General features: G+C 46.6%; 1 protein-coding gene across 1 annotated transcript in view; it reads left to right on the top strand.

Moving 5' to 3' along the window:
• Nucleotides 1–15,167, top strand: part of KIR3DL3 (killer cell immunoglobulin like receptor, three Ig domains and long cytoplasmic tail 3) — a 19,952-nt gene continuing 4,785 nt past the window's right edge. Inside the window, 8 exon segments of the mRNA XM_049621524.1 lie at nt 1–180; nt 378–410; nt 1,192–1,482; nt 2,738–3,001; nt 3,004–3,036; nt 4,437–4,585; nt 4,588–4,744; nt 5,344–5,394. Coding sequence (XP_049477481.1) covers nt 90–180; nt 378–410; nt 1,192–1,482; nt 2,738–3,001; nt 3,004–3,036; nt 4,437–4,585; nt 4,588–4,744; nt 5,344–5,394 — 1,069 coding nt within the window. The 5' untranslated portion in view covers nt 1–89.

The following is a 15,167-nucleotide window of genomic DNA, read 5'->3' as shown; positions in this document are numbered from 1 at the left end:
GCACCACCCATAGGCAAAGCAAAAAGAGCCTGTATGCATCACCTTCCCTTATTGCAGTCAACTTATAAACATGAGCTGGGCCCCATTTCATGGCATCCTGTGTACTTCTCAACTTTGCTGGGTCACCGCTCAGCAGAAGCAGCGCCATACCACCCATAGTCATCAGCCTGGCATGTCTTGGTGAGTCCTGGAAGGGGATGAAGGGAGGGGACACTATGGTGGAAATATTGGCCTGGAAGGCTGGGCATCCCCACAGCAGACTGCTCCCTTGGAGGCAAGGTGGACCTTGATGGTAAGGCTCAGGCCAGGCAGGGGAAAGAGAGGGAGGCCAAGTCTTCTATGGAGATGGACCACCTATCATGAGTCTTTCTTTCCAGAGTTCTTCATCCAAAGGATCTGGACACAAGTGGGTGAGTCTTTCCCTCCAAAACTTGGGTTGCCATGCACTCAGGATAAGAGTATCCCTATAACAGGAGGGCAGATGGCACAGGAGGCTGGGTGATGGGTTGACTGCAGGAGGCCTTATGGGAGAATCTCTTGTGAAATAGAAAGTGGGGGCCCAGGGAAACCTTAGTCTTAGTTCTGGTCCAGAGACCCTTCCTAGACTCTCTTCTCCTTGGCTGAGCCATGTTCTAAAGCCATCTGGAAGACACTGCTGCTCAGAGCTGAGATGTCTGGGAGAAGCCATCTGTAGAGCAGGGGATGCAAAAGGTGCCAGGAACAACAGAATGTCTGAGGACAAGACAGCCACTAAAGCTCCTCAGCACACCCATGAGAGTAGGAGCCCCATGCTGCTGCTGACATTGTTCCATGGCAGAGGCACAAAATCCACATGCCAGAACCCCTGGAATTCCAGCATGTTCTGACATGGCTCTGTCGTGTAACATGCCTCATGTGTTCGCTGACGTGGCATTCACATAGGTCATTACTCTCCTCTTCAGTGTCTACTTTGTCTTCTTTTATGTAACAAACTTCACACTATCAACACCTACTAAGAGCCCACTATTCAGTGCTCACTCAGAATTCTCGGTCAACAGGTTACTTGTAAGAGATGCCGTGTCTCTGTGGTGTGGGGAGTCTTTGTGTGGCATGGGCACCCTTGGATTGGAAAGGAGACTTAGAGACATGGAAGGAGGGGGAGCCTCTGAGCTTAGGGAGAGGAGACCAATGCCGTGCTTCCTTCTCCTCCAGGTGGTCCTCCTGTGCTGTGCTCCTCCCTGTCTGCCTGGCCAAGCCCAGTGGTTCCTCAAGGACAATGTGTGACTCTTCAGTGCCACTCTCATTGCAGGTTTGGCATGTTCAGACTGTACAAGGTCACTGGTGCCCTCATTCCTGAACTCCACAGCATAATGTTGCAGGACAGCTTCCTCGCTGGCCCTGTAACCCCAGCACATGCAGGAACTTACAGATGTTGTGGATCCTACCTTGGCTCCTCCTCTGTGTGGTCACCACCCAGTGACCCCCTGTTGATTGTGGTCACAGGTCAGAGAGTGCTTCTCTAGAGGAACTATTTCCTGACCTGATCTTCCTAATCTCAGAGTTTCCTGGTGGGAGTGTCAGTCAGGTCCAATTATAACAATAGGAGCTGCTCCAAGGGCATTTAATGTATGTGGGCAGAATAATGGCCCCCAATGATGTCTACACCATAATACTCCAAATCTATGAATAGTCCAAGGCCAATTAAGGTTGAATATGGAATGAAGGTCATTAAGCAGATGACCTGGAGATGGAGAGATTATCCTGGATTATCCAGGCGGACTTACTGTAATTATAAGCGTAGAAGGAAGCAGGAGAATGAGCTTCAGAGTCATGCAGCATGAAAAAGACTCCACCAGCCATTGCTAGCTCTGACGTTGGAGGAAGGGGTCATAAGACAAGGAATACAGGCAGCTCCTAGGAGCTGGAAAAGACACAGGAGCAGATTCTCCCCTTGAGCCTTCAGAAGGAAACAGTCCTGTCCACGCTGTCCTTGATCCCAGCCCATAAGACCCATGTTGGACTTCTGACATCCAGAACTATAAGACAACAGATTGGTGCTCTTTTGAGCCATTATGTTTGTAGCAATTTATTACAGCAACAACAGGTAACCAATAAAGATACCTAGGTGAGGAACAAATTAGGAAGCCAAACAGGGAAAGTGAAGCTACTCCCAGCGATAGGTAAGGGCAGGATGTTGATGTCACCACTAGACTGCAGTGACATAATGGGGGGAGTGTTCCCAAAGCCAGGCTCAGGGGTGCCCTGTGGAAGCTGGGGCCTTGGAGAAGTCACAGACATGGCAGAAGATGTGCCCATCCCCACTAGGCACAGGCTTGGTAGGCACTGGGAGTTACTGTGGTACCTGCTTTACTGCTTAATTCCTGTCTCCTACCAGGGATTCCAACTCGTCAAACAGAGCAGGAACTGGTCTGATAAAAGAGCCTGGAAATGCAGCCTGCAGTGTCATTCTCCCACCCCCACCATACAAAGCAGAAAAGGGGTCTGTGGGAAACAAGTGCAACAGTTAATGTGTCAAGGATGAGAACAGTGGTAATGGAATCTGGTGCTGTTTCTTCTGATGGAGAAGCAGAGCAAAGGAGGGGCAGAGACAGAGGGGGACATGCAGACGGAAAAAGACACAGAGACACAAAGAAGGAGGTGAAAGACAGACACAGGGGCACCCTCACTCATTTAGGGTCCCAGGGAATGGGGTGAGGCAGGGTCGCTCTTTGTAAACTTACAATGTCCATGTTCTTAGGAGTCTACAGAAAACCTTCCATCTCAGCTCAGCCAGGTCCCCTGGTGAAATCAGAAGGGAACATGACCTTGCATTGTCGCTCAGAGATCCAGTTTGAAAGCTTCGTTCTTCACAGTGAGGAGCTATCCAAGGCCCCTTGGCACCTTCCCGGGCAGCCCCATCGTGAGGGTTCCCATGCTAACTTCATCATGGGTCCTGTGACAGCTGCCCATGCAGGGACCTACAGGTGCTTCGGTTTTCTGAATCACTCCTTCTATGAGTGGTCTACCCCAGCGACCTCCTGGACATCATGATCACAGGTGAGAATGTCCTGCTCCCATCCTCTTTGGGATACAGACAGGGTGTTCTAAGACTTGGAAGCCCCAGGTGGTGATGAGGGACACGCACACAGGTTTTTATGCAGAGAGATAGCCTTGGCAAGAGCTACACCAAGAGAGACAATGACAGAAGGGTGACAGTACAAACCATTAGTTATAACATAAAGGACAGATAAGGGGCAGAAATAGGGAGTCAGTAGTGGACACAAAGAGTGAAGGAAGGGACACAGATGGGTACATTCACATCAGAGACAGGTGCCCTTCCACTCTGACTTTGTTCAGAAACCTGGGACAGTTTAGAACGTGGTTTCCAGTTAATCTCCACACCCTCTTCTCTACCAGGAGAACCTAAAGACATAGCACGTATATGACCAAGTTTTGAGGCCAGGTTGGCCTTTCTCAGGCTGATTCCCCATGGGCCCTGGGTCCTCTCCTCACGTGGCACCCACAGGTGTGGTATTCCCTCCTACATGACTTCATCCCATGTAGTTGAACCACAATGTGACCCTGGATACTATGGTCCCAGGTGGAGGAGACAGTCACTAGCTCCTATATGTGGTATGTTTTATGGGTTCCCAAAGCTGTTTCTTGGGCCAATGTTCAAGGTTGCTCGAGATGTTACAGGATTACTGAGGTCAAAGCCCACAGAAAGATGCAATCAGAGAGAAAGCAGAGTCAATGTACATCAATGGCCATATAAAGTCTTTCATGTAAAGAGACACAGAAATGCAATGTGTACACGTGCACACACACACACACACACAATGGAGGGGAGACAGAGAGAGACAGACAGATTGATAGACACTGGTTCAGTGACACATAAAACAGAAGAAAGAAAAAGGGATAGAGAAGTAGACATAAAGATGGAGGGGACAGATAAAAGCCCTAAAAGACAGAGACCTGAGCAGGAGCACAAAGATAGAGAAAGACGATAATGTGGGGTAGATAACAGAGATCCCAAAAGAGAACTAGGGATATAGAAGCGGAGAAAGTCACCAAGACGGTGGTAATAGAGACAGACAGGTAGATAGATGATAGATAGATAGATAGATAGATAGATAGATGATAGATAGATAATAGATAATAAACAGATGGTAGATAGAAGATAGATAGATAATGCAGAAAGAGACAAGATAAAATAAGAGACTCATGAAAGAAAAAGACAGATCAAACTGACAGATCCCACAGAGACAGAGAGAGTAAGCCAACACAAAAAGGGAAAAGATGGAGGAAGGCAAGAACAGGAAATAGAGAGGTGGACACGAGGGGACAAAGTGGACATTAGGCTCTGGGAACAGGGAAAGAGAATTCTCAGTCCAGGTGTGAAGTACACTGTGAGCAAGGAAAAGCCTCTCTAACTGAACTGCCTCCGTTTCCTCCACGTCTACATAAGAAACTTTCTCTCTGGGCCCAGCTGGGTGCCGTGCTGTGTTCAGGAGAGAACATGACCCTGTCCTGCTGCTCAGAGAGCAACTTTGATGTGTACCATCTACCCAGGGACGGGCAGCTCCGTGGGCACCAGCTGGCTGAGGGGCTGAGGGGCAGAGGCGCGATGGTGCATCCTGGGCCCACTTCCTTCTGGGTCCCGCAAAACCAGCCCTGGGCGGGACCTACATATGCCATGGCTCTTTCAACTCCTCTTCCTGTGAATGGTCAGGCCCAAGTGACCCACTGTACCTTTCTGTCACAGGTGAGGAAGCACACAACCTGCTCTGTGCCCAGTGATTCAGGATATATCTGAAGGCTATATGTGAAGGGTGTTCTACTGATAATGGGAGGATGCTTAGGAGTTCTGGAGAGAGAGAAACATAGATAAAGAAACAGGAAAGGAGAGACTGAGGACTCACCTCCAGCCTCCTCCTGTGCATCTTGCACAGAGACCCACACTGGGGGGTCTGTGTACAGAGGAAGATGGAAAGGGGTCAAGGCGGGCCCAGGAGGGGGAGAAAAGGGACTCAGTTTGGGGATATCATAGCTTACATTGGCCCCTCACCACTACTCATTTCCCAGGAGCCCCTCCTGACCTCCCACCCACAGAGAGATCTCCAAGGTGGTACAGGTGACTTTGGGGAAAGATCAAGAAACCTCCTCTTAAGTAGAGAGGCCCCTTTCATCCCCAACCTCTCCTGTTTTCTCTCTGCATCTTGAAGTCTCAGGGATTCAGTCCCCAGGGATTATGGGGAGGGGTCCCAGGAGCTCCCAGGAACTCAGCGTTAGATGACAATGAGCTTCAGTGGGTAGAATATGGGCAACTCCACATCCCCACCTCTCTCCTGACTTGTCTTCTAGGAAACCTGTCAAGTAGTTGCCTTCCATACAGAGAACCAAACTCCAAAACTGGTAAGTGAAGGATCTCTTTTATCCTTGTTTGTAGACAAAGAGAAGCCTTGGGTTTGAGTGTTGGCTCAGCCACCTTCCAGCTCTGTGATCTTGGGTTCATTACCATGCCTTTCTGATCCCCAGACTCTACAATGGCAGAAAGGGTTGGGGTCAGCATGAGGCCAGTGAGGACTCTTAAACTCTAATTTTCTGCAGCAGAGACCTCCTCCAAAAGAAGAGTGAAAATAAACCTGATCCGCTTGCCAGGAATAACGCCATACCTGCTCTTTCCCCATTCCTAAGTAGAGATGAGAATCTGATGCGACCGGCGCAACAAACACCGAGGTCAGGGTCCTGAGGGTAGGGGAATGTAAGAAAAAAAGAGAGAAGAGAAAGTTTGGGAACAGGAGGGTCCCCTGGGCTGATGGCCCAAGTGATGGCTTTATTGTTGCTGTACACAATCTTTTATAATATAAGACTCCTATGGATCAGGTCATTCTAAGAATAATTAGGTTTCACATAATCGCTGCCAACCAAAACATTTAGTTCTGTGTTTCTTGTGAATTTTCTAGACGGGTCACAACAAGACCTTGTTGATAAGATTGCTAGCAAAACACAATTCCCATGTTTGTTTCTATCTGACTCGGGGTAGAAAAAGGGAGGTAGCATTACTGCCAACACCTGCAGACCACAGGCTTCAGGAATTAACTTTCTCAGCCTTGACGAGGCTTTCATATGCCATTGAAAGTGGGGGAATGGGAGGGGGAACCACCGGGTTGGCTGAGTCAACAGGGAACCGTTGCTCGACCCAGTCTCAGCCTGGCACCGGGGCCCGGCCCCCCACATGTCCCCCTATTGTTTGTAATTGCAACATGTGCATCCTGGCCTGGTATGTGGTAAAGGCAGTAAGATCCCATCTCCAGAAATAACACAGCAAGACAAGTATAACAGATATTACAGAAACAATTCCAATAAAGATCCAAAAGGAATGCTGAAGAATATTGAATGGATTAAACCCATTAAGTTGGTGCAGTATGGTTTCAGCGAGATCTCCAGGGTCAGGGAAACTGAGTGAGCTACTTGCAACAGCATTTATCTCTTCTTGTAGCTGTAAGAGGTCTAAGCTGGTATTAGCATCATGCCAAACCCCTTGTAAATGACGACGCACTTGTCCCCATGTCACATTGGTATACTCTAAAGGGGTAACACAGATATGCTTATATGCATCATGACAAATTAAAGAAAGTCTGGTATGCAAAACAGCAAACTGATCACCAAGATACATTAATGCTTCTTGTAGTGCCTCTAATTGGGCTTCCAATTTACGGTCTATTCGTTCTTGAGTGGCAAACACCTTGGATGCATTATGAGCCAATTCATTTACATGGGATGCTGTTTGGGCACTTTCATGTAAGGATATTACAGATACAGTTGCAGAGGCAATTACAGTCACTGCTGCTATGAGTCCAACAATTAAGAGTCCAAGAAACCGTTTGGTCCTGCGCAGCCGTTTACTGATTTCTAAGGCCAATTGCATCCCATAATTAGGATACCAAGGTCCTGTAACATTTACTGGCAACATCCAATAGGGAGGTTGTAAGACCAGATAAACCTTCATTTCACTTCTAGAGGGTCCATCTACTGGTAGACAATTGGTCAAAGCACAAGCAGGACACATCAACCGGTATAACTGATGACCATCTTCTTTCACTGGAGTAATGGTCCCATCTCCAACAATCAGATAGTAGGGTGGAGGAACACAGGCACGCAATTGCAGAACTGGAGAAACATAATATTCTGGAAAACTAAAGCTGTCATTAGTATATATTTTATCAAAGGCAGCATATAACTTCCAAAGATCAGAATGAATTCTTCCTTCAGGGAATTGCAAAATGGTTTGTGGGATAATCTTGTGGTGTACCTGTACCTCATTAGGAGGTGGACCCATATCTCTTAAAGGAGCCACTAAAGGTCTCCTTGTTTCCCTTTGCACTTCCAAAATAGCCATAGGTGTTTCTTGAAGGAATGAATGCCAGACCTTTCGGGAATAATCTGTAATGGTATAGTTTATGCCTTTAGGAGTCATCCTCAATGAAGAGGATTGGGCACATTTACCCCAAGGTGAGTCCCCAGTAAGGCCTTGACCAACTGAGGGACATATAGGAAGATTCTGAGGGGGATCACGCGGTCCAAAAAACATCCATTCTCCTAATAATTCTCTCTTTTGTCAATAAGCGGCAACGGAGCGGGGTACCCATTCAGAAGGACGCTTGCCATTTTGCCACATGGTATAAGTAATAGACCGCCCTACTGGTTTCGTACCCAAACACCCATAAGCAAGTTTGTACGGCGTAGACTCCCTTTGCAGGCAGATGGGTACTCCTGCAGAGAGCGCCGTCCAATTTATAGAGGCCGACACAGTGGGCAAAAACCCTGCATCTTCCCCTCCCATAAAGGTGAGGTTGGTGTATACTTTGGGTGTGGGGTCTCTCCATGTTACAGGTTGTACTGTAGGAGGACCTACCATGTATGCCCAATAGAGGGCAGGCTCCCCGGCTGTAGTGAGAATGCACAGGCATGCCAAGAAGACATGTGTGGCCGTTACCTCTCTACCTGAGGCCATCACTACATCAGTGGCCTGGGTCAGCAGGTTCTTTATCTGTCCCCAGGTGGGTGTACTCGCCTTATGACTCCGCCGTCGTCGCTTTTGGGGGGGTTCCGTCACTGTCAATTTGGCCATTTTTCGGCACAACCGTAATATCTCTGAGGAGACGAAGCGGGACCCAGCGTGGCGCTTCCTCATCCTGTGGAAAAACACAAGCATACCCTCGCCCTTTCCGAAGGACTGGGTCTGGGCCTCGCCAAATGCCTTCCGGCATATCTTTCCATCTTGCCATCAAGAGAGGTTCTTGATTCCTTCCCCAGCGACGCTCTGCGGCAGTCATCCCTGCTTCATTGACATTTAAAAAATTTAAAACATACAACACAAGAGTGAGGTGTACATGTGGGGAATACTTTATTTTTCCCTTTAATATTTCCCCCTCTTTAAGTTTTTGCAAATATTGTTTTAAGGTCAGATGAGCTCGCTCAACAATAGCCTGTCCTGTGGAATTATAAGCAATGCCAGTTGTACGGTCAATTCGGAGTCGGTGGCAAAATTCTGCAAAAGATTTAGAAGTATAAGCACTACCATTGTCAGTTTTTATTTTATGAGGTTTGCCCATTGCTGCAAAGGCAGAAAATAGGTGATTCTGAACATCAACCAATGCTTCTCCTGAGTGGGCTGAAGCATGTATATAGCCTGAGCAAGTATCTACAGACACATGTATATATTGCAATTTCCCAAAAGGTAAATATTGGGTGACGTCCATTTGCCACAAATCATTGGGTCGAAGACCTCGGGGATTAATGGCATAGACTGGCTGTGGGAAGAATTGCGGACAGATGCCACATTGTTTAACAATTTAACAATTTGTCTGGCCGCTTCACGAGATATTTTGAATTCTCGTCGAAGGGCTGCTGCATTCTGATGAAAATTATCATGACTCCTTTCGGCTGTTTCCAAAGGAGTGGTAATGGGCAGAACTTGCAGTAAATGGGTTGCTGCATCGGCTATCCGATTCCCAGCAACTAGGGGACCAGGCAGATAGGTGTGAGCTCGAATGTGGGAAATATGAATTGGACTGTGCGATAAATTAAGAAGTTTTTGTATAGCATGAAATAGATGATAAAGTTCCTCATCTGCTGTCAGTATAAAGGCAGTGGGAAGCTGCAATACGGCTTTGACAACGTATTGACTGTCAGGATAGACATTTATAGATTCCAGGTAAGTTTTTAGGGTTACCTGTACAGCATAAAGCTCGGCCCTTTGGACAGATTTAGTCGTATAATTTAAAGTGATCAAATTTTTATGTTGAGAAGTGACATAATACACTGCAATTTTACCCTCTTTACTAGCATCCACAAAAATGGAAGCAGCATCTTCAATTGGCTGACAAACAATAGGATTATAGGGCAAAATATCTACAAGACTGAAACCTTGTATTAAAGAATCAGAAGGTAAATGAAATTTAATTTGACCTGTAAAATTAGCCAAGGCAAGTTGCCATTCGATGGACTGAGCAAAAGCAGCGTCCACCAGCTTCTGTGTCAGAAAGGCACATGCAATAAATTCTGGATCGTGTCCAAAGAGCTGAACAGCTCGGGATCTTCCTCTAATGATGAGAAGACAAACCATAGATAGCAAAGGATTAATGACATGCAGAGAGTGTAAGGCTAAATGTAGCCATTCAAGTGGGCCATGAGATTGCCACAGAATTGCAAAGGGATGACCTGAGGTTTTAATATTATTAGATACAAAGGCTGAGAAGGGTCAATTCTAGTGACTTGGGCCTGCTGAATGGCCTGTTCTATATGTCTTATAGCTTCTTTAGCTTCTTGAGTGAGACTTCGAGGGGACGCTGGAGAACTATCTCCTTTTAGAATATTAAACAAAGGCAGTAATTGTTCTGTGGTGACCCCTAGTGTATTTCTAATCCAGTTTATATCTCCTAATAATTTCTGAAAATCATTTAGAGTAGTCAAATGTCCGGTTCTAATTGATACTTTCTGAGGTCGGACAGTTGATTTGGAGATGAGATACCCTAGGTATTCAAAAGATGCTTCCCTTTGAATTTTCTCAGGGACAACAATCAAATTATATGCTTTAAGGCATCTTTGAAGAGAAATAAAAGCCTCCTGTAATAATTCCTCAGTTTCAGCAGCCAAAAGTAAGTCATCCATATAATGGATACAATATACATGGGGAAAACTCTGTCTAAAAGGGGTAATTGTTCTGGCCACAAACTCTTGACATAAAGTTGGACTGTTAGTCATGCCTTGCGGTAAGACCTTCCACTGATACCGCTTAGCAGGTTCCTGTAAGTTAGTGGAAGGCAGGGAGAATGCAAAATGTTCTCCGTCGCCAGGGGCCAACGGAATGGTAAAAAAACAATCTTTTAAGTCCAAAACTAGTAATTGATATTGTAAAGGAATGGCCGATGGGGAAGGGAGGCTGGGTTGCAAAGCCCCCATGGGCTTCATGACAGCATTAATTGCTCTCAAATCCTGCAGCAACCTCCATTTATTTGACTTTTTTCTAATCACAAAGATTGGGGTGTTCCAGGGACTGGTGGAGGGAACTAAATGACCTAATTGCAGTTGTTCCTCTATGAGGTGAGCAGCAGCCTCCCTCTTAACAGTAGGTAAGGGCCATTGGTCAACCCACACTGGAGTGGAAGTCATCCACTGGAGACGCATAGCGTGGGGAGTTTCCAATGGCCCTAGGAAAAACCCAATCCGAAATGGTCTCTTTTAGGCTTGGGGACATACGGCTCAGGAGTCCCCTGCAACTCCTTCCCTAAGCCTTTCCCCTCGATATAGCCCATTTCCTTCATAAGGTGCATAGCAAGATTAGTCTGTTTTTGAATCGGGACTGCCTTAGTCTCCAGAGTCAAATTGATTGCAGTTAATATGTCCCTGCCCCAGAGATTAAGATCTATATTCAAAACAAAAGGCTGAAAAGTTCCAGTCATACCATCAAGCAGTCTCCAATGTAAATAATCAGAGCTTTGCAACGGAGCAGAGGCATAACCAACACCTTTAATTGGAATATTAGTCACTTGAGTAGGCCATGTGACAGGCCAATTTTTTTGAGCAATAACTGAGACATCTGCACCTGTATCCACTAGTCCCTCAAAAGGGACTCCTTGGATATGCAATGTAAGCATGGGCTTTTCTACAGAGATCATTTTAGCCCAATAAAGATCTGTGGAGCCGAACCCCTGATTTCCCTGGTAAGGTTTAACAGCCTTATTATTGAAAGATATCCGGGGTATCAAGATCAATTGTGCTGTGGGAGTCTTGGGCTCAAGCACCAAAGTTCCCATAGTTAAGCTGGCCAAAATTTTTATTTCTCCAGTGTAATCTTCATCAATAACTCCAGGATAGATCATCAATCCCTTAAGAGTCCAGCTGGATCTTCCCAATAATAACCCCCAAGTATTCCTGGGTAGAGGCCCCCATATCCCTGTGGGAATGGCTTTAGGGGGCTGTCCTCCTTCTAGGTAAACAGACTGAGCTGGGGTAAGATCTAGTCCTGCACTGGCGGGGGTACCGCGGTGTAGTTGGCTAATACCTGGGAGGTCTCCAGTGTTGGACACAATGGGTGAGAAGGTGCCTGTGGGAACATTGCTGCAATTGTTTGAGGGGCCTGCGGCTGGCCCCACTTCCAGTTTCCCTGAAGAGGTTTGCCATTACAATCAGTTTTAGAACGGCATTCATTGACCCAGTGATACCCCCGTCTACATCTGGGACAAATAGTTGCCGGCTTATTATTAATGTTAGGGCCACTGGGCAAACTGGGGTAGTTGGAATTATTTTTTTACTATGACATTGGGCCTTCATATGGCCCTTTTGGCCACAGTTGAAACACACTACTCCACCCAACTTCCTTGGATTAGTTCTTACGTTTTTACCCTGAAGCTGGGCATGCACCTGTAAGGGATCTATTCCCTTTAAGGCGGCTGCCAAAGTAATGCCCTGAATATAAGATGGTCCAATCTCAGCACATAGTCTGACACAATCCTCCAAGTTACCCTGATTTTTCCAAGGACGAATGGCTGCCTGACATGCAGAATTAGCATTTTCATAAGCCAGTTGTTTTACAATAATGGTACCTGCCTCCCCATCAGTAACGATACGACTGACTACAGTCAAAAGGCGCCCAACGAAATCCTGGTACTTCTCATCTGGCCCTTGCCTAATTTTAGACAATTCCTCAGTTCTGCCACCTGTGGAGGGGAGTTTTTTTCCAAGCTGTAATGGCACAGGTATTAATTTGATTATACACAATTTCAGGATAATTCAGCTGGAGGCCCACATCATAATATTGTCCTGTACCTGTGAGTGTGTTGAAATCCACTGGTATGTTAGTTCTTTTATTATACATAGCCTGCTTTTCAGCATTCTCTGCAAATTCTGCTTTCCACAAGAGGTTATCTCCCACACTCAAACAAGCCTGAGCGATGACCTTCCAATCTCCTGGGCACAACGCCTCCCTGCTCAAATTATCAAGCACAGACAGGGTAAAGGGAGCTGTTGGACCATACTGGGCTGTAGAGGATTTCAAATCTTTCAGCAATTGAAAACTTAGGGCGGAGTACGCTCTCTGTCCCCCCTGCTGAATAACAGGGTCAGCGTGAAAAGCAGAGGTGTCTTCCCCATGCTGTTGCGCTTGGTACAGAGTCCGCTGCAAAGGGGTAGCTCCCATAACGGGGTAAGGTTCAGTGGACTGTTGATTCTGAGTAATAGGGAAAGCCAGCTGAGGTAAGCCTCTATCTTGTGCCTGAAAAGAAGGTCGTTTTAAAGGTACCTTCTGAACCAGAGAGGCCAAGAAGGCAGGCTTCCTCTGGTCTTCCAAATACGGCCCATCATCCCCCTGATCCCCAGAAGGAGAGTCATCATTATTTTCTGGATCTTGCATAGATAACTGTACTAGAAGGGGGAGAGGAGGTAAAGGTGAGGCACCCCTGACTGTCCCGAAAGGGCATTGAAAGTAGTTTCTGGAGGGAGAGGAGCATCTGAAGTCACTAAGGGTTGGGCTACTTCCGAGCTAAGAGAAACTATTTCAATAGAATCCTGTGGATCAAGGACCTCCTTAATACAGGTCCAAGTAGACCACAAAGTCCCTGGAACTGCAGCTCCACGAATCTTCATTTGATTCTTAAGTTCCTGACCAACTCGCTGCCAATCCTTTAAATCAACTGTACCCCCATCTGGAAACCATGGGCAATAATCATGCACTATGTCAAAAAATTCCCTAAGGGCTGACTGAGAAACCTTAATTCCCTTCTCCTTCATAAGAGCCTGCAAGGCAGTTACAAAATATCTCTGTTCCATAGACTGTTTCTGTCCCATAGTTTTACTCCCGTCATCTGTGCTGCTGGCACAGTTCCCCTACCTGAATTAGACGCCGTGCGGTCCGCTTTTGGTTTCCTCCTTGTTGTCTCAGGTCCCTGTTCAGGCGCCACTTGTCGCGACCGGCGCGACAAACACCGAGGTCAGGGTCCTGAGGGTAGGGGAATGCAAGAAAAAAGAGAGAGAAGAACGTTTGGGAACAGGAGGGTCCCCTGGGCTGATGGCCCAAGTGACAGCTTTATTGTTGCCGTACGCAATCTTTTATATCCAGACTCTTATGGGTCAGTCCATTCTAAGAATAAACGGGTTTCACATAATCGCTGCCAACCAAAACATTTAGTTGTGTGTCTCTTGTGAATTTTCTAGACGGGTCACAACAAGACCTTGTTGATAAGATTGCTAGCAAAACACAATTCCCATGTTTGTTTCTATCTGACTCGGGGTAGAAAAAGGGAGGTAGCATTACTGCCAACACCTGCAGACCACAGGCTTCAGGAATTAACTTTCTCAGCCTTGACAAGGCTTTCGTATGCCATTGAAAGTGGGGGAATGGGAGGGGGAACCACCGGGTTGGCTGAGTCAACAGGGAACCGTTGCTCGACCCAGTCTCAGCCTGGCACCGGGGCCCGGCCCCCCACAAGAATCATGGGATCTTGGAGGAGAGAAAGGAAGAGAACAGCTGGTGGGGGTAGGTAGTGCTTAGAGAAGTTCCATTTGCCAAGAAATGAGCTCCTGTCTGTCAGGATGCAACACGGATATGCTTAGTAGAGTGAGGGAGAACTCAGAACCCAGTCTCTCACCCATACATGTAATTCCTTCACTTATTTGTTCATGCACTGTTCCAGTGCACATGTATGTCCATGTGCTGGATATGCCATAGGTAGTCATTTCCTATTGGTGCTATAACAAATTTCCACAAGCTCAGTACATTAAAACAACACATTTTTTTTTTTAGAAAGAGAGAGAGAGAGAGAGAGGGAGAGAAAGAGTGAGTGAGCATGAACAGGGGAGGGGCAGAGAGAGGGACACAGAGGGACCAAAGCGGGCTCTGCACTGATAGCAGAGAGACCAATGTGGGGCTTGAACTCACAAACCATGAGATCATGACCTGAGCCCAAATCAAGAGTTGGATGCTTAACCAACTGAGCCACCCAGGTGCCCCAAAACAACACAGTTGATAAAATGATCTCATAGTTCTATAGTTCATAGTTCTGAAATGGGTCTCCTGAGGCTGAAACCAAGATGGCAGCAGGCTGCGTGCCTCCTGGAGGCTCTGGGGGACAATCCACTTCCTTGCCTTTCCCGCTTTTAGAGCCTGTGTTCCTCTGCTCATGGTCCCTTTCCTCCATCTTCAAAGCCAACAATGATTGGTCAAGTCTAACTGACATTGAACCACTTAGACCCCCCCCCCCTTCCTTCATCACATCTTCTCTATTAAGGACTCTTGTGATTACATTGGGGCCATCCAGATAATGTGGGATAACCTCTCAATTTTAAAGCCAGTGGATTAGCAACCTTAATTACATCTGCAACCATATTCCTCCTTGTCATGTAACATGACATAATTGCAAGTTATGGGAATTAGCACATGGAACTTTTGAGGGATGCATTCTTCTGCCTACTACCAATAGTAAACAGGATACCTTGGGAATGCATCTTGGGAAGCTGGTATTGCAGCTTAAGTGGAAGGGCAGAAAATGAGAGCATGAATGGATGAATGATCAATTATGAGGAAACTATACATGAAAATTTAAATAAAGTGATAGATAGTGCTTTGTGGATGGTTTAGAGTGAGTGGCAGAGACTCACTTTTGGGCAGTATTAGGTCATGACCTTAA

This window comes from Panthera uncia (genome assembly GCF_023721935.1).
Source record: "Panthera uncia isolate 11264 chromosome E2 unlocalized genomic scaffold, Puncia_PCG_1.0 HiC_scaffold_19, whole genome shotgun sequence".
In the NCBI taxonomy this organism is placed as follows: Eukaryota; Metazoa; Chordata; class Mammalia; order Carnivora; family Felidae; genus Panthera; species Panthera uncia.
This window is presented reverse-complemented; position numbering and strand designations above follow the sequence as displayed.